This window comes from Hyposmocoma kahamanoa, unplaced genomic scaffold (genome assembly GCF_003589595.1).
Source record: "Hyposmocoma kahamanoa isolate Upper Pololo Valley unplaced genomic scaffold, ASM358959v1 210, whole genome shotgun sequence".
Classification (NCBI taxonomy): domain Eukaryota; kingdom Metazoa; phylum Arthropoda; class Insecta; order Lepidoptera; family Cosmopterigidae; genus Hyposmocoma; species Hyposmocoma kahamanoa.
In genome coordinates, this window is record NW_020653731.1 from 2,236,151 (window position 1) to 2,262,685 (window position 26,535).

General features: G+C 35.6%; 1 protein-coding gene across 2 annotated transcripts in view; it reads right to left on the reverse strand.

The window, feature by feature from the left end:
• The window catches only part of LOC113227320 (protein Wnt-5b-like), an 83,037-nt gene that overhangs the window by 9,183 nt on the left and 47,319 nt on the right, over positions 1-26,535 (reverse strand). For both annotated transcript variants that reach the window (XM_026460209.1, XM_026460208.1), the window contains exons 3-5: positions 14,288-14,468; positions 4,249-4,360; positions 2,958-3,060 (exon numbers count right to left, since the gene is read on the reverse strand). In XM_026460209.1, the coding sequence (XP_026315994.1) occupies positions 2,958-3,060; positions 4,249-4,360; positions 14,288-14,468 (396 nt within the window). The remainder of the gene's footprint in view (positions 1-2,957; positions 3,061-4,248; positions 4,361-14,287; positions 14,469-26,535) is intronic.

Here is a 26,535-nt window from a genome sequence, read left to right on the forward strand (position 1 = left end):
GAGAATTTAAAAAGTACATATTTAATTATCGATGAAATGTGATTCAGTTTGTTTTGCCGTTTTTCCCACACCACCGAATGGAATAGCCCCCCATTGTTAGAGATATTATCTTTATTACAATAAATACATAATATTTTTGGAATATACGGAGACGTACACACGCGTAAGTTGTTGGCGCTGTACTATTTCAGCTTTCTAATTTGTGATTTCAGCGCAAACCAGAGTTCATATTTAACAGTGATATAAGGCCCATTTGCCTGATGAGTTGCCACGTTTGGATGGCACTTATTTCGCCTCTATTTCTGGTTATATACTCGATGATAATAGGTTACAACATGATAACAATGTTTATATGTACAACTGACCACACATACCAGAACGTTTAATTTGAAAAAAGAATTGCATCAATCGTCTTTTCATTTTAATTAAACGTCTGGTGTAAGTGGGCCTAGTGGTTCATATTATAAACGTTGTTGTTGTAGTTCAATTTAAATCGCGCATATTTGTTTTTTGAAACAAACCAGAAGGTTTGTTTGAAAAAACAAATATAAACGGTTTAAATCCGGAAAAATAGTTTCATTTCCTAAATATGTTCATGTTTGTAAATTTTTTTATAGTATCAAGTGACAGGACTAACAAGTCGCGTGCCTAATGGTAAGCTACACGCCTGTCCACAACAGTTGCAGTGCCACTCAGAGCTTTATATCGCAAAGATCTGAGGGATACTGCCACTACGCCCGTCACCCTGAAACATAAGTTGACAATTCCCATGTGCCTGTAATTTCACCAGCACCCTTTACACTTCAAAACGGAAACGGAACGCAGTAATGCTCATATTACTGCTTGGCGGCAGAAGTAGGTAAATAAATAAAAGTAAAACTAAATAAGTAGAGTAAAAAAATAAAAGTATTAAGTTTTATATTTTTTTATAAATTTCAAACATTTTGTTTTTTTGTTTTAATAATAATATATGCTGGTTCTAATCTACTCGTATCCTCGTAATTAGTAACGGTAAAATTCATGCAGATACACATAAAAAAATCATGTAAATAGTTCAAAATTCTCCACACCCCCTTTGGCTTTTTGACGTAGTTAGGTAAATAAGTTGGTTCGATCGCCAGTCCCTACGATTGTGCGAACGTTAATAGAATTAATATCCTCCTTCGGGTTCGTTCTCCCAGAAACAAAAACACAATGGAAGATAGGTGGCCCCTAATTGACTGTGACCGAACCTTTGTTGTGACCAATGTTTTCTCTGTGGGTTTAGGGGGTCATTTACAAATGCCGGACGTAGACATGTCTCACTCCGCTGGTTTGATAATTACAACGAAGGCGATGATCGCGCAAGATTTTTTTAATGAAAAGGGAATATTAAAATTACCCGAAAGATGGCAATAGATTTAGTAGATCAACATGGTTAATAAACACATTGCTAAAAGTTTGAGTTTTTTAAATGTTTTTCGTTCATACTTTGATACCGTAGGGAGTTTTGATTCAATCCAATATGTGCTTATTTGTAAAATAATAACCTCTCAGGACTATATTACTAAGAACATAAGCAACAGCTTTTGTTCCATTTACAATATAAAATAATAAATTTACCAAAAATAAACTTTTAAAGTTTTTGTTGTTTTTAATCTATATTTGGTATTAAGGTAGTAAGTTCAAACGTGCAATCGTTCTCCCCGACGATCCCCACTCCCGTTCCTGCGTTTTGCATCGGATTGAAATGTTCGCTAGCAATTTCTAGTCGAAGTCAAAGTCAAATCATCTTTATTTCATAAGTAAGCAAATTACACTTGAAATCGTTATATTAATTAAACTGTACTGCTCATTCGTAAGGCAGGGTTCCCTTAGAAGAATGAACAAGAAACTCTAGGGGTTGCTCTTTTAAATATACATTTGAAAACATCTAACATTTACATTTTTTATTTCAAATATCTTAGAATGAGACTACCTGTAAGAGCTAAACGGGCCACTACCACGGAGTCTTGTTATCTAAGTACTTCTGCAGAAGCTGTATTCATGTATATGTATCGACTCATCGGTAGAACAAAGACCTATGTGCAAGACTGCTTATTCTCAGAACGAACGAAATGTCATATAAAAATTCTGAAAATACCTTAGATTGGCCTTAGTCTGAATAATCAGAATAAGTATTTATCCTCTTTTCGTTGTATAATCACATCGGACTGTGTTCTTCGGATGAGTCGGTATGTACGTTTAGTATAAAGTTTTTGTTTCACTATAGTTTTAAACCTCGTAAGTGGAAAATTTTAAATATCAACCGGAATCTTATTATGAAGACGATTGTCAAGAATATGCAGTACTTGTATTACATTGTACCAAAGGAAATATTAGGACTGTAATCTTCATAAATGTCACCCTAATAGCGATTACGTTACTGAGTTGAGGACGCGGAGTAATCGTGTGAATATTTGTATTTTTTTAATGACGGGGTGAACAGAGTCTAGAGATGCACGCCTTGTGGTCTAATTCGGAATATTTATATAGACGACAATTCTTCTAAAATAAATGGATAGTGATGGTTTATTGTGTCAATGTAGTACCTACCGCTGTGGAAACTTTTCTCTAGTTTACAGGCCATGGCGCTACATTACATTAGTGTACGCGATGGTTATGTTTGTGTTTCGAGAAATAATTCGCAGGTCATCATTATTGAAATTAAATGGCTTGAGGAAGTTCTTGCCGAGAGTGATCAGATCAACTTGAAGCAGCTTCGTCGCTCTCTCGTCGATCTGGATCGCGCTCTCTTAAACTTGAATCGCCAAAAATTCCGATGTGAATCTGGTTGAAAGGACCTTGTTTAAATCCAACGCTTGGTATAGGTCAACTTCCAATGCTTGCCAAACCTTGCTTTATTTAAGGCAACCCTTTAAGGTAATAACGAAAAACAAAATAGTGTTCTGGAAGCTAATTGGATAGAGGGGTCTCACCAATTTCTCTAAGGGAAGCTAGCTGCTGCCAGCACGTGATGAGGCTGCAGGAACCCGATACGCCGTGGCACTTGCAGGTTACACGTGATTTCTTTATCACTGCCTGTTGACAATATTGGCTATTATCGTTTACATATCACTGATAATGCTGTAGCGTATAATTACACAGTTTTGTAGTATAATGTATTGTAATAAAGTTTTCTTTCATTAGCACATCATGTATTAAGGGCGGTAAATAAGGAATTACGAACGAGATTCTATTAGAAGCCCGAAGTTAAAGACTGAGATCTTTCGGAGTCGAGGTTCGTAACTCCCGTACCGTAACATACAATGTTTTTAATCACACTTGCACGTAAATAGTGTGATTTCATGCAGGCCAACTTGCTATGTTTCAAATAAAACCCTCGGGCGTGTTTTCTTCACATTACAGCCATGGTCATGTAATATATTAATTACGTGAAAGTGTGATGAAAAGTGTGACGTCACTAATAGTATAATGATATTAGCGAGAGCTGGCAATTGCATAATGTAGTTGCGTTTGTGTGTTTACAGAAGAATTTGTGATTGTTTTGTGGTTTTTTATGAGAACGGCATACGACTACATAAGTGTACAATATGCAATGAAACTATTTCATTGCATCAACTACACGGTAGTTACTTAGAATTAAGTAGAATAATTGCAATTCCGAGCTCTCGCTAATATCACACTATCGACGATTATTTATAGTTTCCCTATGTTAATGTTAAATCCTACTGCTGGGCACGAGCGATGGTCTCTACATGAACAGGATTGCTTGACTACTGTTACGACATAAGAGTCTTCGAGTGTGTCGGGCACGCAAGGATGCATACACCTTCGCCCTAATCTAAAGTACCGGCACGCTATGATGGCCGTTTTGACGTTCGTCCGCTCATCAAGTTTCGTATTAATTGATAACTACGTTGAAGGAGTTAATTGATGTGCATTGTTGTCAATAGTGACATGCGGTAAAATTTATGGAATATATAATTTTACGACACAACTCGGTATTTCTCAAAAGTCAATTGTTTTTAAATGAAAACTGATACGATCCTCACTTATAGGATCGCTGGCCACGTTTTTATTTTCGTTATATTAACACTTTTTACTCAGCTACCCCTCGAAAAACTAGTTATAAATCTAAAACTTACAGTTATACAGTTAATTATATTTTTTTCGATAATGAATTGAGATTTCACCTCACTATTGTAATCTGTCAAAACGGCCATCATAGCGTGCCGGTACTTTGTTGACTACACTAGTGTTACTTACCCGACGACCTGCTTCGTTATTGTGTCTGTTCATCAGCTGTCTGCCCTGTTCCTGACTGCCTCGCTTTACTTTACGCTCTCGCTCCCGGATATCGATGAACCCTTCAGTGAATCTGTCGGAAAAGATAGTTTTGACAGATTTTTAAAGATTTTGCTAATGAAATTAGTCGGTAACGTCTTTATGCTTATATAGGAGAGTCATAAAATTTGACATAATATGTCAAAATATTATTTATGTATATTATACATAATTTGTTTCATATAATTTGTTTTATTTTATGACTCATGTGATATAAGCACTCGCGTATGATTACATCTGGCTTTACCCAAAATTACGAATTATAATTTCATCATGTTTCCTACTCCCCCATTTGTCTGTCTGTGTCACAGCTCTTTTATAGACTTGATTCGGACAAATAGCGATAGAGTTAACATGTGACTTAGATATTTAAGCTATGAACAAATACGACGTGTTGCGCTGCCTCCCAAAAATACAATTTATGAAAAAAAAAAGAAAAATGTGTTTATTTGGTACCATTTTCTTACGAGAAATATATATCGACGGAAAGGTAAATACGTCTAACGTGCATCTGGAAAATATTACATGAGAGCGATTTAAAGTAAATTTTTTAAGAAAAAACAAACATGACTCTAATTTTATTTGTTACATAGAAAACAACAAAGTTTCCACTTTTCCATATATCAAATAAAATTAGAGTCATTTTTTTTTTTATATTATTATAGATCGCTCTCCTGTAATATTTTCCCAATACACGTTCCAGGGTCGCCATAATCAAAATCTTAATAAGTAAAATAGTTATTTTTGATTCATTCATTCATTTTATTTAAGAGCCATGCTCTTGTTGGTGTAGCCTCCTCCACTCCTCACGGTCCATAGCCAACTCCTTGACCTCCCTGTAACTGCTCACATTAACCTTTCTTTTTATTTGGTCACAGAATGCCATTCTCGGTATTCCTCTCTGTCTCCTTCCTTCCATCTTTCCCTCAACAACAACCGTCAATAGTTCGTCGTTGCGCAACAAATGTCCAAACATTTTTCCCCTCCTATTCTCTATCGTCTCCGTCAGGCTTCTCCGTTCCCCAATCCTCTCCAGAACGTCCTCATTTGTCACTCTCTCGGTCCAGCTTATCCACTCCATACGTCTCCAGCACCACATTTCAAATGCCTCCAATCGCTCTCTGTCTCTCTTTGTGATGGTGCAGGTCTCACATCCATATTTTTGATACAAGTGCGGAAAGTTAGTCATTATTCACGAGTCTCGCGGCTTCGGGTCTCGAAAGTTCTCGAGGCAGGACTCGAGACAAGTGAAAATGACAAATCCACACGTGTATCAAAAGCCGCTTTTTAATTCTTCCTTTGCGGAAGTCGCGGATCCGAGACGGACCTATTTCCGGTTCTTATCGACGGCCAATTAACTTCCGCAAGTTAAGAGTGTACTACATTTGCGAAAAAACTAAATTGAAAGTAAAATAAAACAGTATTTAAAAAAAAACTCATTTTATTTCTTTGTCTGTTATAAATTCAGAGTACAATGGCAACTGTTGCCAGTATTCAGCCACATTAAAATTTATAATTTTAGTGGCGCGGCGCGCAGCGGTCTCACGTAATACTCACCTCCGGTCATTGTTAATAGGTACTCAACTAGCCATTTTTATGGAAAATATTTTAGTATTTTTAAATGTAACTCGTTGTGTTATAAAACACCTATGCAATCTAAACAAATAAGATGTTTGTAAGTAAATATGTATAAGTTTTAATGACGAATGACTTACGTCACAAAGCACATAAATATTAAATAAATATACAACATCTTTAGTTCTATGTTTAAGACTTGAAACAACAGTAAATTAAAAAAAATGGAAAAGTAAAAAGCACTAGTACGAAAAATCCAACTTTCGGCACGATTTATAGTACGAAAAATACCACGTTTTGAACAACAGTAATAAATAGTATAACAATAAAAAATATTTTTTTATTATCTCTACCACTTGCGAGGTTGTGCATGCAAAACAACTCAACCCTGGTATTCTGTGTTTATTTATTTATAGTATTGCATCTTTTCAATGAAAGTACATCAATAATAATTTGTTCTTTAATTTTATCAACGTTTTAAAGCCATAGAGTTAGAATGCATTGCAATAGTTCTTACAGGAGTATACAACAAAATTCTGAACATTCATGTATGTAGAGGTTTACGTGACTTCACAAGATTTCTTTGTGTGCGGGCTTCAGCTACCTCCTTGTTTATCAACTAAGCGCCTGGTACTGGGAAAACTTCCTCCAAATGTGCGAAAGAGACAGAATTATCATGTTATAGAAAGAGACATCTAGCTGTCTACAGCTACGCCGACCGCTACGAGGGGGACTACGATCGATTCGTAGCTGACCCCGGTATGGTAAATCAAATTTTATTTCGTTACGGGAAAGGTTGATAATTGCATGTCCGTATTTTGGAAGTAAGAATGGGGTTTTCGTGGAGGGATAATGTTACTGTGTAGTACGGAAAACGTTTGCAGTTAAAACTGTATTTTAGAAATTCTTTCGGATTGTACAAACGTGCAGTTTTGTAATGAAATGTATTTTCGCATTAGCAGTGCCAGGTGTCATCATAAACTGTTCTTACTCATTATCACTACTCTACTGCGCTATTTAAATGGTATTAATTAAAAATAATAATACGAACAAGTTTATTCTAGCTAATTTATTGTATATGATTTGATGGTGAACATTTAGAACATCAGATTTTCATACGTTTTCAGAGGGCTCCGTATAGTGGAAATTGTCCATATGATTGGTGAAATCACTCACTTGTAATGTAGTTTACTTAAAATCTTGTATATGAATAACAATTGGTTAAAGTACGGGCATAAATATACGGTTGAATTAATTATTTCCACTTTATTAAATTTAATATATAAAATTATGTTGTTAATTACAAAATATCATTAATTAGTCTCGGTGATAATTAACTTATAAAACCCAATTTTAAATACAGACACAGTATTTCTATAAAGACGCCAGCGTTTTACCGTTCTACGGACAAGAATGTTTGGGAAAAACCGGATGGAAAATGCGGATTAAGTAACCCCTTCTTGTCTATGTTACCTTGGTAGTTGGTAACGGATTTAAGCATTCTTAACGTGTTAAACCCGGGTTATCCGGGCAGATATAACTTACCCAGGTCGGTTAAGACGGTTATTTATTCTGTATTTTGTGGGTTTTACCTGGTTTTGTTAACGTTATAATTTGGAATCAAAGGAAACATACCTTTTTGACTTTGGCTTGATTATTTTTTCATATTTTTGTTTAAATCATATTTTTATTATTTTTCTAATAATCACAAGCCCAGACGAATTAATGGATTCAAACGACTACGTAAGAGTGACCCAAATTACAGTAATTGATAAATTTGAATTACTTAATTTTATCCTTATTGGTTTTATAATCACCTCGTAAAAAACATTGAATTTTTTCAGCCCCGTAAATTTCCTGAAAATTATGCCTGCAAAATTCCGATCGCCTTTGGGATTCCACAAAATCTCTGCGACGACATGTTCGCCTGGTAGGAAAAATGCTCGAATGCGGGAAAATCTCCTCTATGAAGCCGAGAAGGAGCACTCTCTCCTACAAACCTCTCGCCATACCAGTCATTCCAGACATTCCCGAACTTCACTAAATCCTGTTGCCCCGGTGGAGAAAATTCAAACAGACAAATCGGAAAAGCTTTTTTAAAGTATTCCTTATAAAATACTTAAAAAGCTCCACCTTAAAAAGCTCTACACATGCGCGTTGTAAGCTCCGCCCCTATTGTGTCACATTCACACAAACGAAGCATTAGTTTTTTTTATTTCATTTCACTGAATCTTTTTCAAACCTGCGCGTTGGTTATGAGTTCCTAGTTACTAAGGCATGGATTTTTACAAAGCCCCATCTTAGAAATTCGTTCTTCTTTGAAACCCTTGATTTTACTGTCTTTACTTTCATAATCTCCTAACGAATACAGCCAAGGAAACACTGTCCATGAAAATCAGTAGCCAGCTCTTGCGGCTTCTGAATTCCTGGTAGAGCAGCGTCAAAAGTGTGACGTTTCAATGTTGAAAAAATGTCTCCGCTATTTTCACTACGGCGCCACCGCAGCCACCGCCGCTGTTGCGTATACATGTACTGTTCTTACGTCTGTAGAACATGTGAATTGTACAGTAGAACATGTTGGAATTGTTGATATACCACACAAAGTCTCATACATACATGTGCTTCAACAGCGCCGATGAGAATGGTACCTTTGTTGTACGTTTTTCCCGTTTGATCGCTCTGTCGTCGACACACGTAGATGCGTTTCACAGAAATCGTCAAACGCTCCTCATTCTTTTGCTCTCCTGGTACAATCGCCTCAAAATATGCAGAAAATTCCATGTTTTTGTGAAAATATGTCTAAAAGAAATAATGGAAATTGCTTTTCATTTGTTTTTCGTTTGTTTTTGTTGAGTGCAATTTTGCGATTTGGCGATTCACAAGTATTGTACATCCGACATATGTTTTGAAAAGTTATAATCTCCTGGTAAAGATTGTAGAGCCTGGAAAAAAAAACAGTTCGTTTGACTATAGTTGACCTATAAACAAGATTTATTTATTAAGTTAGATTTTATGTTTATTGTATTGAAAAAAAAAATTGTTTAGGTTGTTATATTTATTTAATTAAATAAAAAAAGTAATATCCGTTTAATCTTTTCCGAAGCTAAGTAAATTTTATGAAAAAAGTTTCGCTTCTAGTTTCACCAACTGAAAGTTTACTTCAATTTAAGTTTTTAACAAAGGCAGCTGAAAATAATAATAACCCGTTAGTTTCAGACTTCAGGCTTAACCCTTTCAGTACGTGAAAGTTGTCTAGGATAGCACGATCGCCGAGGAGGTTGTTTACGGGCTACGGTGCTATAAACAAGTCTAGGAGATTCCACAACGTACATATTTTGAACCTTATCTCTTCTACGTAAAGAAAGGATTTAAATACTCTAGTCACATGCTACGTGCTACGAAGCCTACGCAAAAATGTAATGGTTATGCAATTTGCAACTGTATTCCGTACGATTTAAGTTTTAAATTACTAAATCGCAAATTTTGCTACCGAATTTAGAAAAAATAACCTTTCGTACTTAAAACTGTGACCTTATTTTCCTAAACAAATATTTAAATTTTGATTCAATAATTTATTTGATGTAATATCCATAGTAAAATACTAAAATCATGGTTTCAGGACTTTCGAATTTCTCGCCCTATCCTCACCACACACACAATCACAGAAGGTAATTCCTGCTTGTTACTACCTCAGCACAAATTTCCTTTTGAACACACACAATTATAGCACTTAGCTTGTATTCACACACGAGACCGGACACACACACAGACATTTGGAGTTTCGCCCTTCGAACATGAAGATTATTAGTGTGCGTGAGCTGAAATTGCTCTACTAATAAAATTGTCTATGTAGTTGTGGAAATGGGTGAGCGTGTTTTAGGGCCTTGTTGTCTCCTGGTTGCCTAGTACTCGACCTGTCTTCAGCCATGGTTTGACACCCGTGAAACGCTTCTGACAGCTGATTAATGAGCTCCGATGACAGCCTCATTTTGAAATTTCACGATTTTCGCTTATTTAGGGATGCTTAAGGTATTTTTAAACAGGATTTGATCTTTCACGTCTGCTTATTTTAGAAACAATTCAAGATTGTCTGGTGCTTGTGCTGTTTGACACATTTACGGATTAAATTACATTTAAATAAGTATATACTTAATTTAATATTAATATTTTAGGTATGTAAATCAAAGAGTTAATGTGTTATTAAATTTGCGAAAAAACTTGTTTTTAGATATTTTTTTAAACAAGGCATGTATTATTTTTCCCTTAATTAGGCAGGTATGTATTTAATTAGAGTAGCTAGGTAAGAAATACTAGTAAGTAAGCTACAAAAAATTGTTCCTTTAAGTTCCTATTGGTATATATTAAAATCAAAACATCACAATAAAATATTTTAGATGGGATAGATTGTTTTCTCCTTTTAGTAAGAGCAGGTGAGTGCAAAGGTCATGGGGACATTTTCAGTTAAACTCGACAGACCTGAAGAGAGCAGGTAAATTTTTCACCTGTCTTACCTCTCACCTGGATACCAGGACATAAGGAAGATGAAAGAGACATAATACCTTTCACGTGAATCTGAAAATCGCAGGTAACCGCACACATGCCATAGTACCTTTGCCATAAATGAATTTTCAGTCACACTACAATTCAACCAATAGAATACCGCGAAAAAGAGAAGTATAGATCTATCTCTCTTCAGTGTAGCGGGGAAACTCACGAAAACCACCCCTCGTTGTGCACACATGGAAAATGTTTCTTACTTACAAGCGAGTGTGATAGAAAGAAAGCTCGATATAAGGCGGTCTTTATCTAACTCACTCAGAACGGAGGACGGAAAACAGCGAAGTTATAAAATATTGTTTGGGAAGGTAAGGGATTTTAATGAAATGCCGCTACGTTATCCTATGTGGGTGTTTCAGGTGAACATTTCGCACACACACATAGGTATGATTTTCAGGTGAATTCTACCTTCACCGAATTGTTGGTATCCTAGTAAAGGTACGAGGTGAAACAGGTGAGCGTCGTTTTCAGGTGAAACTCACAGACAGAAAGGTGCAAATAAATTATTTGATTTATTGCAATATACATTGGATTCATTGAAAATATAATTTGTACAAGTTAAACAAAACGTTTTAAAAAATTAAACGTTTGACATTAAACGTGAAATTAGATGAAGTGTGAAAAATAAATCAAAAAGAAATTTGTAATTATTTTTAATTATAAAATATCTATCTATCTATAATTTCAACATAAAACTTTATTGAATTTTTCAAGGAAGCAACGCACAATAACTGCGGGGAAAATTTTCGATAAAGTGGGGGAAAAGTACCAGGACTGTATAGCACGGTAGGAAGTCAGAGAAAAACGCTCGCCGCGCCGCGCCTCCGCCCGGGCGGGTATTTAAATAAAATAATAATCTCTCCCCAGGATCGCAGAAGCTCGAGGGTGTGTTTTATACGAAATTGTACTACTAGGTACAACAGGGATAGTTCATAGTTGTAGTAGGAATTTAGTACATTCCACGCGGAGAGTAGAAGATATCAGGTGTATTTTTTATTCAATTAGGTTTAGGGAGGTCTCACAGTCATGCTTCTTTCATGTTCAATGTACAAAATGATATAAGTAGTACGTGTGTTAAGATTGTGCCGTGCTATTGAAAGTTCATTACATAGAAATCAGAGTTTCAGCATGATGTACTGTTTCCTTCCTGTACGTCTGGCGTACCCTGGGCAGCAATCGGTGGTTACCTTACGCCGATTGGTAGATCCTTTCATTAAAAGAAGATTTAAAATCGTTATTTGGTTAATACGATTTCAACTTTGATCTAAACTTTATGCCAAGGGCGTATAGACCATATTTGTATTTCATTGCTCCGGGTGTTACTTGTAGAGTCACCGAAGCTAATTTTCTTTATCTACACACAGATCGTAAACCCTCTAGGATGTGTTCAAAAACCGCAAATTACGACCAGCATAAAGATAACTATTTTGTTACAACAAATTTCTCATCCGTGAAAATGTTATTATTGCATAATAACAACATCGGATTCGATTTTATTACTACATTCAAATTTCGAACATCTTTGAAAAACAAAACCATTTGATTCGACCTCAATTCGAAATAATATGAGTCGCTATGAAGTTTTATTCGAAATAAAATGTCAATAGCAAACAATTTAGGCAAATCTCGTTACTTGATATCGGACGATATGATAGTTGAGGCCGACACTAGTATGTCCATGAATTAAAAAAAAACTACGGTTGTGTGACATGCGTGAGAAATAAGTTTTTTGCATTATTTTACTATTAATTACTGCTAATAGCTCTGATCAATGCCGGTATGTCTTAAAGAGCTTATAATATGTGTATAGATACCTTTGACGAGGCGTGAAAATTTTCGTTAGTAAAACCGGTTCAAAAAATCACGTACCGTAACAAAAACTTATTTTTTTCGTAAACGGCGTGCATAGTATAATAATTCAACTGGACTAAAGCGGCCATTTACAAACAAATAACACAGAAAAAGCAAAAAAAATGTACCTGTTAAAAAAATCTTCTAAAGACGTCTCGACGAAGCCTAAAATAACACTTATTAACAGACAAACCACTAGTAAAGTTAAATTCACTAGTTTCATAACGCTAAATATAAATTTTATTACTTTATTACATTATTTTAACAATTGATTACTTGTAAACAAACTTTCATATCATATCAACATTTATTTATTAAACTCGTCATATACAAAACTGTAGTTCTTTTTTAAGATAATAACAGTCATTGAGATCTATAGTCAAACAAAATTTGGCATAATCAACATTAAAAAAAAAATATACATATATATGACCGGTGTTAAACACCTGGAGGGGTAATGGCAGTCGCCATGTTTGTAATACCGGTCAAATTATTGTACTTAGGCATAAATCACATATGTAGCCATCAGCAGCTCTGCCTGACTCTAGTCATATCCTTAGCATTCAGCGTGAGCCCAAAGACGACATAGCACACACCTAAATCAAAGCTCATAGTAGATAATACACTTGTTCTCAAAGTCCCCTTCAACATCAGTATCATCATCTTCACGCAGTTCTGCCATATCAATATCGGAGTTAGATGGTATCATTAATATATTTGTCTTGTAATACTCTCTTCTTTACCTTTCTTAGTTTGGGCGGACATTTTCTTTTCCTTTTTTTCTCATTTTTAATTTAACTTCCAGATTCTTTTTTATTTTCTTTTGCAGCTCTTTTATTTTCTTTCTGAATAACAGCTTCATTAATTGGGGTTCCTGTTATTACCGTTGAGTGCTATTTCCGAGATACGACTGTTTTCTTATCTATTACTTATTTAGTCTTATCTAGCTGTGGTCCATCACTATTCTTGTTTTTCAGTCTTTCTTGGAGGAGTGAAAATGGCACGCCAGTAGTTCGCGCTGCTTCCTTTTTCAACTAGTTGAAAAACTTTAACTAAATAATTTTGGCTTCATTTTATTTTTGAACGTACTTTATTCCGCATTGTCAACATTCTGAATCGATAACAATCAACTAAATACCAAAATATTCTTAAAATCATAATTAGTTACTTATTTATGATGACACCGGTCAACATGACCGGCATTATCTTCTCTCCTGTATTTCCGAATAAATATTTTTTGACCAAAAACCGTTAGCAATATGTTTAAAATCTATGATAACATGAGAAGTCAAATAACTAAGCATCAATTAGTAATTCTAATAATATAAGAAACACTATAATACCAATACTCACCTCTTAAATTTAGATGCTGAAAAATACTAATGATTAGGCGCGAAAACTATAACCATGGTTTCTTCCTAAACGCTGGCTTAGAGCGGGGGTTTATTTTCCTGCGCGGGGGAAGATCGCTCCACTCGCCTTGCCACTCGCGCTGTTTACGCACACGCGTACATAACGCGTGCGCGTAAACAGCCCGAAATGGAAGATATTGTGGTGATCGGCATTATCACCTGACTGCCATTACCCGCTTTTACCCTGAGATCCATCGGGAAACTCCGTATTATCAAGGACAGGTTACTTACTACATGTTTATTAATGAATATTTTGAGTAAAGTTTTTAAGTAGTGGGGTGTGCGCGCTGTCTCGTACAGTGTTTTGATTATACGTGGAAAATTTTAGGCAAGCCAGTGGGAATCGAGTTATATGGACGCCTCGCCACTGATAGATGTAACAGTGTATGGTAACTGAACATATTTAGGCATTAAAACACTCGTGTGATGTTTTTACGAAACTCGCCTGTCAGTTGTTTTGTAAACCCACACTCGTATTTTAATGCTTTTCATTATGCAACAGTCACATAAACTACTATTTTTAATTAATTATTACAGACTGAAATGTTTGAGTGTATTATAATTACCTGTATCCATACTCGAGGTCCACGCCGCAGCCAGCCCACACCCAGTCGGCGTGCAAATTTCGTGGGCGCTGCGTGCGGCTACAACCACAACTGGTTAATCTGCCATCGCGGCATGCGCGTGCGACGTGCAACGACGCGCCAGCAGCTGTTATCGCGTGTGTAAAAGCTGTTTCGCGAGACCCTGAAAAAATAAACATTGAAATTTTGAAATTGAAATAGAGCAAAGCCCGTGAAAATAGCTTTTGCGGCGTTTAAAAAATCGGAATTAAAACTTTTGTTCAAGACAATGTGAATGATTTGTTGTTATCGTGTACCCAAGAAAAATAACCTTATGCACTATAAACATATGTATGTAGGTTATTGTTTTTAAAGCGGTTACACATGGCGTCTTTTCGCAGCGACGCAAACGCAATGCACGTTTTAAATTAATTAATTAATTTATTTATTTAATGTACTTAATAATTTCACTTTCAAATTTGTAAATTTAATTGTAAATAACAAAACAAAATATTGTGCGTAAACCTGTACAGATTTTCCGTACATAATTATTCAACTTATGCGACTGTATCAATGCAGTCGCGCGTTTGCATCGATGCAATCGCCTATAAATCGCAAGTGTAGCAATGCAATCGTGCGTTTGTATAGCTCTAAAAGTAGCTGAGGGTAACCACTCTTATACATAACATTTCATTTAAATTGAAAAATCGCAATTTAAAAGCAAAATAACAGTTTTCCAGCGCACATTTCTCAAATTCAGCGGCAGCGCTAAATCCATGTTAGCGTCTACTCAGTTGATTTATGTCGACACTCGACACTCGAGCTACTGGCATGCTAGTGGAACCCGATATGTTACTTTACTCTTATTCTAGTTTGCAGATAAAATATTTTTCAAGATATTTCAACGCTGTTTAGTTTTAGTGTTGTGTTAGACAAAACTAAAAATTGTTGAAAATGTTCAATCTATATTGTTTTTTAAATTTAAACACATCAACACATGGTCGCCGCTAAATTTGAAAAGCTTGTAACTCCGTTTTGGGATGATATCCTTTTTTTATCTTTGGGGGCGTTATCGGGCAATTAAAACTTAATATAGATCACATTTTTCCTACCGTGTCGCTTGATATTATAAAAAAAATCTAAATAAGGGAAGCATTAAACGACCTTGTTAACAAAGTAGTTACTTACTTAACGAAGATAGTTATCTTCGTTAAGTAAATGTGGCCTTTCAAAAGATGTTTTTCTGCTTAATGTAACTTAATCTAACTGATCTAACAATTTGTCGTATGTACAAGCAAAAAATAATACTAGAAAGATATCCTAACTATTGCGTTTACGATGTTTTTACGATCATTTTTGTGTATTATTTGCGTATGGTGACCAGAAATCGGGGAAAAATAAGGATTTAGTATTCCGAGTGGAAGCATATACATTAATAATTCGATCAACGACCTTGTGGTCCAGTAGCTTGCATATCGATTTTCATGGTGTCGCCGTGTCTGAGGACCCGGGTGCGATTCCCGGCCGAGTCAATGTAGAAAAACTAACTATTCTGTATTGTCTCGGGTCTGGAAGTTTGTGGTACCGTCGTTATTTCCGATTTCCATAATACAAGTGCTTTGGTTACTTACTTTGCTATCGGAGCAACGTATATGATGTTGTCTAATTTTACTATTTATGATTTCATTCATATTACAATATGAGCCAGTAATAATTTAAAAGGTACTTTTGAATTATTTGTAAAAACAAGCTTACACTAAATTGACATTGTGTTTTAACATTTATATTACGAACGTGATGTCACAGGCCTTATTCAGAGAGGCGGCGGGTACGGGTGCGTCTAAAAACAAGGTCTAAATGAAATGTACGTAGACGCTCGTTGCGTTCATAGTGAAGTTCATAGAGGCGGGAATGGGCGCGATCTATTGGCTCAGTCCACCGGTACCATTTACAGTGCTTGGTCTAGCGTCAGTTTGCAACTTCGACCTGTGGATCTAACGGTTTTAGTCGCTTCGGCACTGTGAAAGGGAAGACGCCAAGACCCGCGCGCCCGCACCCGCCGCCGCGCCTCTATGAGCCCATACGAACGTGGGACCAACTGTAACCACATATTTATATGCTTTCAGGAAGCATATAAATAAGAGAACAAAGTAATAAAGAAAAGGGTTAAGAATATGTTAAAATAAAATAGCATAGTATAGCAAACTATAATAATAGCAGTAGAGCTACTTGTAAGAGTTTGTTGAAGGAAGCACTGCCACCTTACTTATTTTTGCCGCCAGGCAGTAATGTGAGCATTACTGCGTTCCGGTTAGAAGGGTGAAATTACAGGCACATGGAGCTTGTCAACTTATGTCTCACGGTGACAGGCGCAGTGGTAGTGCCCCTCAGATCTTTGTAATTTAATCACTAAGTGGTGCTGTAACTGTTATGGACAGGCGTGTCACTCACCACCAGGTGCGCCACTTGTTCGTCTCGTCACTTGGGCTCATAAAAAAGCATGAATTAAGACGATAATTGAGACATGATGGAGACCAATATTCCATTGTGACACGAACTGAAATACTTATATTTATAACGCTTTCATTCATAGTCCCGCAGTACAGAAACCCTGTATCGCAAGTGCCGTGGATATACACATAGACAACCACTAATTACACTCAACTCATGAGATAAATAAATGATTCTAATAATAATTAAAAATTTAGTACCCACGGGTAGATACGAGTACCTATGTGATACAGCAGACGGTAAGAAAAAAAAGCAGACGTTAGGAGTTAAGAAAGTTGCACGTTTTAATATTTAGTTTAATAAATCGAACTGTTGGTGTATAAGGCCATATATGCACAAACAAACAATTTACGTCTATGTGAAATTTTATAACTCCCCCTATTTAACCATACTTCCCTAATAATAACCAACTTCTCTCTTGAAAACTTGCAATTTTGCAGGTGTGGCCCTATACAATTAGAGTGAGAATTTGTCTGTATAGTTAAGATTTTTGTAATTAATTCGCTCAACAAATTTTTAAAGATACTATTTTTGTTTTTTTTAATAATATCAGGTGATAGGACAAAGTCGGGTGCCTGATGGTAAGCTACACGCCTGTCCATTACAGTAGCAGTGCCACTCAGATCTTTAAATCGCAAAGATCTGACGGGCACTGACACTGCGCCCCTCACCCTGAAACATAAGATGACAAGTCCCACGTGCCTGTAATTTCACCAGCAACTTTACCCTTCATAACCGGAACACAGTAATCTGCTGACATTACTGCTTGGCGGCAGAAATAAGTAAGGTGGCAGTACTCCACTGGACGAACTCTTTCACAAGGTGCTCTACTGTGACTATTGCTAAACTGCCTCCGTGGCCGAATGGTTACCATACCGGACTGCCACGCAGAGGTCCCAGGTTCGATTCCTGGGCCGGGAGAAATATTTGTATGGCCTACATTTATTTCTCTCGTGAGTTTGGGTGTAACTTGTGGTTGTCTATGTGTGTGTCCATGGCAGCCGCGACACACGGTTTCCTAAGTGCGGCGCTATGTTGAGTGTGTGCGTTAATATTAATAATATATTGTTGTATATCGTCGTTAATGATTATCGAAATGAAATATCCTAAAATTCGTTGTAAGTGTAGGTCCTCCCATTTTATATGACGCTATTCTAGCAGTGAATTCATTGCTTTGTCTCGGGACTGTTGAACTATTGTTTTTGTATCCTTGAGATGTGTCGTATCATCGTAAACATGCTACTCATGCGTTTATCGGGAATTAAATCTGCTGAAGGAAAGGATTTGGAAAGAGCTATATTGGCATGACAATAACATAGTAATATAGAAGCTGACGAGTTATTTCTGAATCCTGAAATGGTGAAACTAGTCGTTCTTTATAAAAGTACAAACGCGGCGGTTCATATTTCGGCCCCTTTGGTGTAAAAGGCCACATCTGAAAAATGACGACTTTTCAATAACTGTTTTACGTTTAAATAGGAGAATTATAAAATTTCACATATTCATCATTCATCATTCATTCATCATTTTATACAATTTGTGTCATCACGTAATATATGATTAGAAAAGTTTATATTTCTACGATCGATATTCGTCGAAAAATTTTTAATCCTTTAAGTTTTTAATCCATAGAGTTTCGAATTTTTTACTTAGACCTAATTTGTTTCATGTAGTTCAAATTTTTAACTGACTTCAAAAAAAGGAGGAGGTTATTGTATTTTTTTTTGTGTGTTACTTTGTTTATTGGAAAAAGGGTACCTCGGTATTGGTCCCAAAATATTCCAGTTCAAAGGGTGGCAAACTTGGGGATGATTCCGATTTCAATAAAACTTGGCAATTAGATGTAATTCCACGAACTATAGTGAGGTCGGTTTTTCAAATTATAATTATTATGACTTTCATGTAATAAAAGCACTTTTGAAGTATGATCATATGTTTGTTATACCATCATGGGTACGATTTGACGACCTCGGTGGTCCAACGGTTCGCACTGTGAAGTCCTGGGTTCGATTCTTGGTAGGACCAATCCTGGAATCTAGCTTTATGTCATATGCGCGACTGACATAAAGCGCGATACAATAAATAAATAAAAAATAAAAATCATTTAATTAAATTTTTATTGAATTGATATGCAATTATTTTTTGTGAAATTACTCCACTAGTTTATTATAATTATTAATACAAAGATCGAACACTCAGAAAAAACACTCAGAAAAAATTCCTTCGATCCGGTCGGATTATGTATTGTCCGGGTGTATTAATAATTATAACAAAAATCATTTATTTCGGGCGACAATGACCCATATCAAAGTTAATTACATTGAAATTGAATTAATAATTAATACCTACCAGTTAAGAATTAAAATAATATAATTAAAATTAAAAAGACTGTAAAAGGTTATAAAAATTAAATAAAATTGGAATAAAATTAAATAAAAGCCAAAATTCTAATTAAAATTACACGTACTACATAGTCTATTAATGTCTAAATCGATTGCCTCCATAACCGGCACCACAGCGGGCATTTTTATCGCAACAATGTCGAATATAGGGGCAATCTAACCTGCCAGCTATCATAGCCGGGACGACATTGGGGCTGGCCCGCACTCTACACACCAGTGATGCACACCTTTTGCGCATCGTTGTGTAGAAACAATCAGTGCATGCCACCGCAAACATACCCGAGGCGCTGCAAGAGCGGGGCAGCCCCAATAACGGCCTAAACGCATTATTGAATTGCACACGGATATATATTCATACGGACATTCCGAGCACTGCGCATCCAGTACAATAATGCGTTCAGGATGCTGTTCCGATATCCACCTTTTTGTAGCGCGTAACCATATTTGCTGAGAAACATGTAGATGATTTCTACGTTATCATACGTAAGCGTAGTGCATCGCTAATCACAGTGGTGGAAAGATGGGTGTCCACAATGATGGGGCGGTAAATGCGCTTGTACACTGCTGCCAATACGTAGGCAGTTGTCCTGACATTGGCTGGGTCCGTTATGTTCCCATCTTAATACCTATAGGTATATAATGTTGTTTTGTCTAACACTAGCTTAAGTATTTTTCTTTACTAACAAATATTATCGATTAATGTATGTGGAATAAATGGATTTTTATTATTATTTTTATCTATTTTAGACTCTCGCCTCTCCCAAGGCCTAAAAGATACATTTTTATTGTTATTATTCTCGCTAAATCTCGCGTCTTATGTCGCTCTCGCGCCCTGTCGTGCTAACCATATAGGTAATTAGTGTGGTTGTTTGGTACATTAATATTATTATTAAAATGGCCTGATGACCGCATGGCTATTGGTACAGTCAGTCGTCATGAAGGAATTAAGTATAAATAACCCAGTTAAGAATATGTTCAAACAAAGCTGTATAGACAACGAAGTAAGTCGTTTTCACCTAAACGATGGTAGGTAGGGTTCGAACCTCTGAGTTTTTTGGAATTTATATCCGTAAATTTAATTTGAAATTTACCATGAACTTTTCGGTGAATGAAAACATTGTGATGAAACCCGACCGACGTGCAGGTTCACAACTCTAAAAACCGAGTGAAATCTCGAACTCGCATATATAATAACCCAAAAAAAGTCGATTGAGATGAGGCCAGAGTCCAACAGAGGGACGTAATAAATGGGGTCACTCAAACCACAAAATTAAGTATCACGTTTGACGTGTTCTTGGACCCTGTACTATACAGCGTACAATAATAATAACGCACACACTCAACATAGCCCCTAGGGAAACCCTGTGTCGCGAGACGCATAGACTACCACAAATGACACGCAAACTCACGAGAGAAATAAATGTAGTCCATAGGAGGTAGTTGTATAGTTATAGTCAGGAGGTAGTACATACTAGTCTAAATAACTTACTGATATATTTCATATTTCTTCACATAACAACAATAGTTAGTGTCACGGAATGCTATTTTCTATATACTCGTACAGAAAATAATTTACGTTATTGACTTAAATTGTCAAATGCAAAATTGCATCGCTGTTTCACCTATAGGTATACAGTTTTTTTTACGAGTAAATAGTTGTCGACACGTGTAAGTTTTGTTACACTGCATCCGGTTTGTATTCGTTCTAATCCGAGACTATACAAATCTAAAAAATTCGGGCCCACTTCGGATGTTGCTTGTGCACTAAGTCCGGTTCGAATCCAAGTAAATACGAATATCGCTTGTATACCTGAGATAAAATGATCTCTGTTACATTTCGGACCTTCATTTGTCGTATTCGGAACATGCACATTGGACTTGGCAATTTATGTCTCTGTAACATCTAGAATTGGCAATGTATGTGACACGCAACAAATGAATAAGAAATAGTGCTCCTCAGATGTTTGCAATTTAAAGCTCTAACCGGCACCGTAACTGTTATGGACAGGCGTGTCGCTTACCACCAGGTGCGCGACTTGTTCGCCTCATCACTTTTATAAAAAAGCATTTTGGGCGATATTACCTTACCTATTATAAGGGCGCACCATATCTAGTTTTATTTTAATAATATATATAATTATAATTGACACAAACTTAATAATGCTATGCACATGGTGTTACAACTTTGGCTTTTGGCTTCGATTTCGTTCAGTGACAATGTAAATTGACCCTAACAAGCTTGCTTACGTTAATCAACACGGTTTTGATTACTTTAATTTCTAACATATATACTTGTATAACAAAATCTCGTTAATCGATTTTCATCCGCTTCTAATTGCGCCGCATCTGAGATTGACACGTTATTTTTTTACAATTTATTTTGCTTTACGCCTTTTTAACCGACTTCAAAAAGGGGGAGGTTCTCAATTCGACTGTGTTTTTTTTTGTATGAATGTTACGCGATAACTCCGACATTCGTGAACCAATCTTGATGATTTTTTTGTTGGAAAGAGGGTACCTCAGTATTGATCCCAAAATATTGCACCTCTAAGGGTGGCAAATAATCTATTTTGTTTATATGTCACACGATTACTCATTTGCGGTTTTGAACATGACATCTGTAAACCGATTTCGATGATTTTTTCTTTTGGTTGAAGAGAGGATACCTCAGTATTGGTCCCAGTTAAATTTGAAAAAAATATTCCACCGCTAAGGGTGGGAAACTAGGGGATGAATCCGGTTTCGCGCACTTTCCGGTAACCGATTTCAATAAAAGTTGGCAAATAGATGTAATTCCACGAAGTTGTGTAGTCGGTTTTTTTTAAGATAGCATTTTTTCCGTTGTCAATATTAAACTGAAATATCCATAATGAGTTTCAAAAACGAGTTTCAAATACGTCGAATTCTTTTTTGCATTTATTTTTTGCTAATTAAAATATCAATTGGGACGCTACTCAAACGCTATTCTGCCTCCTAATTGGTTAAATTGGCCTAAAAGTCTTGCAACAGGGCCATAAATCTTTATAAAAAAATGATTGGTTAAAATATATGCGCTACTTGGCCAGTTCTATTCTATCTCTTTGTTTTTTTTTGTTTTGTAGCATTTGCTTGGCTTTCGTCTAAATATATGAAATGGCTGCGTATGTGGAACCTTTGCTTATCTTAATCAATGGGTTAAAATAATTTTAAAAAATGAGTTTACTGTCATGGATTGATAACAAAATACATATTTATAACCTTAGAATAATAACGCATAGAAACCTAGTCCGCACACGCTAAGTGAGGCAAATTGAAGCGCTCCTAAAGGGCCTACACGAGCGGGCGGGCCGTCAGTGCTCAAGGTCAACTTGCACCGCGAACAGATCAAGATCTGTTCTGAGATTTTAGCTAAAAATGACGAAATGTGCGGTAAATGAGTGTAAAAATACGTCAGACAAACATAAAATAGATAGTAACATCCATAGATTTAGTATATAGGTACCCATAGATTGGCAATGCAAGTGAAAGAGCGTTAGTATACACGTATGTTAGAGCGAGATGGGTAGACGAGACCACTTCATTATACGATATGAGCCTGTATGTACCTAGGGTCAGCTGACAACGAAACAAATTTCTTTTATTTTTGAAAAATAATTGGTTTTAAAATGTGAAATAGTGTTAAACGGACGTTTATTAGTCATGGCAACGTGTTCAGTGCCCGGATTTAACTCATCTGAAAAGGAAAACTCGATGAATTGTACATTTCACATGTTAGTACTATTTAAATTTTTAGCTGTCTAAAAGCACTACCACAAAAGTTTTTTACATAAATATATCCGTAAAATTATACCATTCAAGTGCATTAATAACCCAAATGTATATGAATTCAATTTAAAAATATATCAAATACGTGAATTTCTGAGATTCATAACACAACTTTCATAGAGATTGACGATCGATAATATGTTATCGAGATGTCATTAACTGAAAAAAAGAAAGGCAAAGGCGTGGCTTGCATACAGCCGAAATCATCTTCATACTTAATATTATTGAATCAGAAATTTCTGGTTTTAGTACTTTATATTTAATTAATATAACATTAGTGCATTATTTTTTGTCTACATTAAAACGAAAATTTCTTTTAATAGCGTAGTTGAGGCACCCATTTTTTTATGTTAATTATTGTTTATGATTCAGTATTCCTCAAAACATTGAAGTACGACAGAAATGGCTTATAATGCTAAAGAGAGAAGACTGGGTTCCCAAAAAGTTTTCAAAAATATGCAGCAAACACTTTGAGGAAAAATGCTTTTCCGTTAGAGGCATGGCTAGAGTAAAGCTACGTTCTGGTTCTGTACCCACATTATTCATGTCTTACAATTAATTGATTTTTGTTTTTTTTTATTGTTCCAAAATACGATACTCATATAGGATCACTTGTGTGTCCATCTGTCCGTCTGTCACAGTCAATTTACTCCAAACCTACTGGGCTGATTATTTTGAAATTTGGTACACATATGCCTTTGTGTGACCAAAACGTGTAACGTAAATAAATTAATTCTGAATTTGAAGTCACTATTGGGAGGGAAAGTTCTCAAGTATATATTTTTTGTAATTTTGAAATATAAATATTTTTAAGTTGTTTAAGAAAATAGACTAAAATAGATCATTCTCCCCTTTATCTTCGAAACTACTGAGCCTAAAGTTTTGAAAAAAATACAGAAATTGTCTTTAAATCTCTCATTTTAGTGCGAATAAACCTATATTTGCTGTTGGAATCTATTGGAGAACATGTTCTTCAACTACAATGTTGAGTTTGTACGGAAACCTCTCCGCGCGAGTTCAACTCGCACTTGGCCGGTTTTTTGGTTCTATTACTTATCTGCAAATTCACTGCTGTGATGCACTTCTATGTCATCATATCATGCAATAATTATAATAGTTATATTTGTTTCTAGGTTGCGGTCCATACATACTATCGCACCATAACTGATCATGGGTCATATCACCGTTTTGTAGAGCCATAGTGTTATATTGGGTGAAAGTCCCCATTGTTTACCTACCATCTTATGGCACTGCCAGAAGGTGATAGTAGGTAGCTTTATTAATTTTGTATTGAACCATTAATTAATTAGTTGATAAACGTCTCGGCGTTTTGCGATAAGACATTTTGAAGAATACGACATGAAAATGAATACGAAGTGAAATGCCGGTGTAATATTGTTAATCGATATTAAAGTAAAATCATTGGATGGCGCAACACTGTTTATCTTGCACACATGCACATTATACGCACACAGATGTATTTTTGTTTTGGTCTCGTCTCCAATACTTCAGGGCCAATCTATGGATATACTAAATCTATGGTAACATCACATTCCACAAGGAAGTAACGCGTTTCAACTTGTATTTTTATATAAATATTCACTAAAACCGAAAATTAACCTACTACTAAAACTAGCCTACATGAATTTGATTTTTGCCTCACTTGTGACAGTTCGTTTGATATGTATTATCATTCTATGCGTTATTATTCTAGATTTACAACAATAAATATTTGGTTCTGTTTCAATATTTTATTTACACGTAGAAAAAGTATTGTATGCAATCATTACATAATTAGGTCTAAATCTCGTACCCATTACTTAGGCCACTCGTTGTCTAAACATGGTGCGTACTCGCCTTTAAGAATTCTCATTATGCAAGGATTGCATAAAATTAAATTCTTTGTGTAGTTCAACTGCAGTTACTAATATATATTCGAGTGACATGCTAGATATATATCTCCGTGTATTGGATATGTTCTTGTAAGAGTATACAAACACCTCTTCCCATCCGATTTTTCCTGCAAAATGCTGCTACCATACTATAACCGCTAAAAAGTAGCAATTTTTGTTTTTCTTCTGTCAGCCAAGTCTCAAAAATACATATGTATATCCTGGTATATAGGTTCTCTTGGAAAAATATTTCTAGTAAGTATATATTGTTTGTTTAAATGCTCTGAGTATTTTGGTATGAGATTTTAAATTGTTAGTCTGTATTTTCGAAACGAATCACCTTTTTCAATATTTTCAAATTATTTTTTGTATTATCTCTTTTTCGAGTCTATTCCTTAACGAATTTCTAGTATCATTTATGAGATTATTTTCATTTACAGTAACTCTTCTTCCTTCTATGAACAATTGATTATGTCTTATCACCGCCTGTAGCCCTTTTCGTAGCTACTATTATCAATTAAATATCTTATCATCCTCTTGCTCGTCAATTCAATCACAAGTAGTCGGTTCCCATTTCTTTGGTATCGGCCTATTCGCATGTTAACAAATCGTTTTCTTTCTGGGGTATAGCTATTTTTGTTGTTGTATTTCCAGTATTCTAATCTCATTGTCCTCAGTTCTGTGTCCTGTTTAATTTCCCCTTAATACCTTCATTGCTTCTATCTATCTGCCTTATATCTCCGTCTGTATTGTGACCCGCAGCTGAGTTACATTATTGGTATTTATCTATACTTTTCATAAACAAAAAGATAGTGATCAAATCGAGAGTCCAACTTAAATTTGTCTTTACAATCAATGCATAATATTTTCACAAGTCAAAACATAAGGAAAGATCATGTGCAAATCACGGAAAATTCAAGATGAAAATTTCCCGTAAACAGAAAGTGCAAGATTGTTTACTGAGGTGACATTGAAGCAACTACGTCATACGTCTTTGCTTAGCCATGTCACATTTTATAAGGCTCATTTGTCACACATTGTTTACTCATTTACACAAGGATAGCTTCATGCAGGACAGTATAAGACAAAAATTTTAATTTCTGTTACTCTTGCAGTATTGATTCTATTTTAATATAATACATAATGACAGTTCTTTGGTTGAAATCTTCGACAACGAACTCGTCATGGTCATTATGTGTACACTGCACATGTGCACAAGAGGAGCCTCCCCGCACAACGGCCACGTACCAGTCTTCACCTGTATATCTGGCGCACCCTGGGCAACAATCTTATATAATATAATAACTATATCTTATAAAATATGACTATAATATTTAAAATTAACATGCAACAAAACAGTACTCTAAACAATCTGACTATCTCTACAATAAATTTAATAAAATATTACAAATTTTTCCAATGAATTATGACGAAAAAAAAGTATGACGAAACTGAATCATGTACCTGTTGCACTGTACTTTTGCACTTTGTTACTCATTAGAGTATGAGTAGTAACTCATATGCATAATTCACTATTACATACACGTACGTGCACACACACACAAACACAAACACACACACACACACACACATACACTCACACACACACACACACACACACACACACACACACACACACACA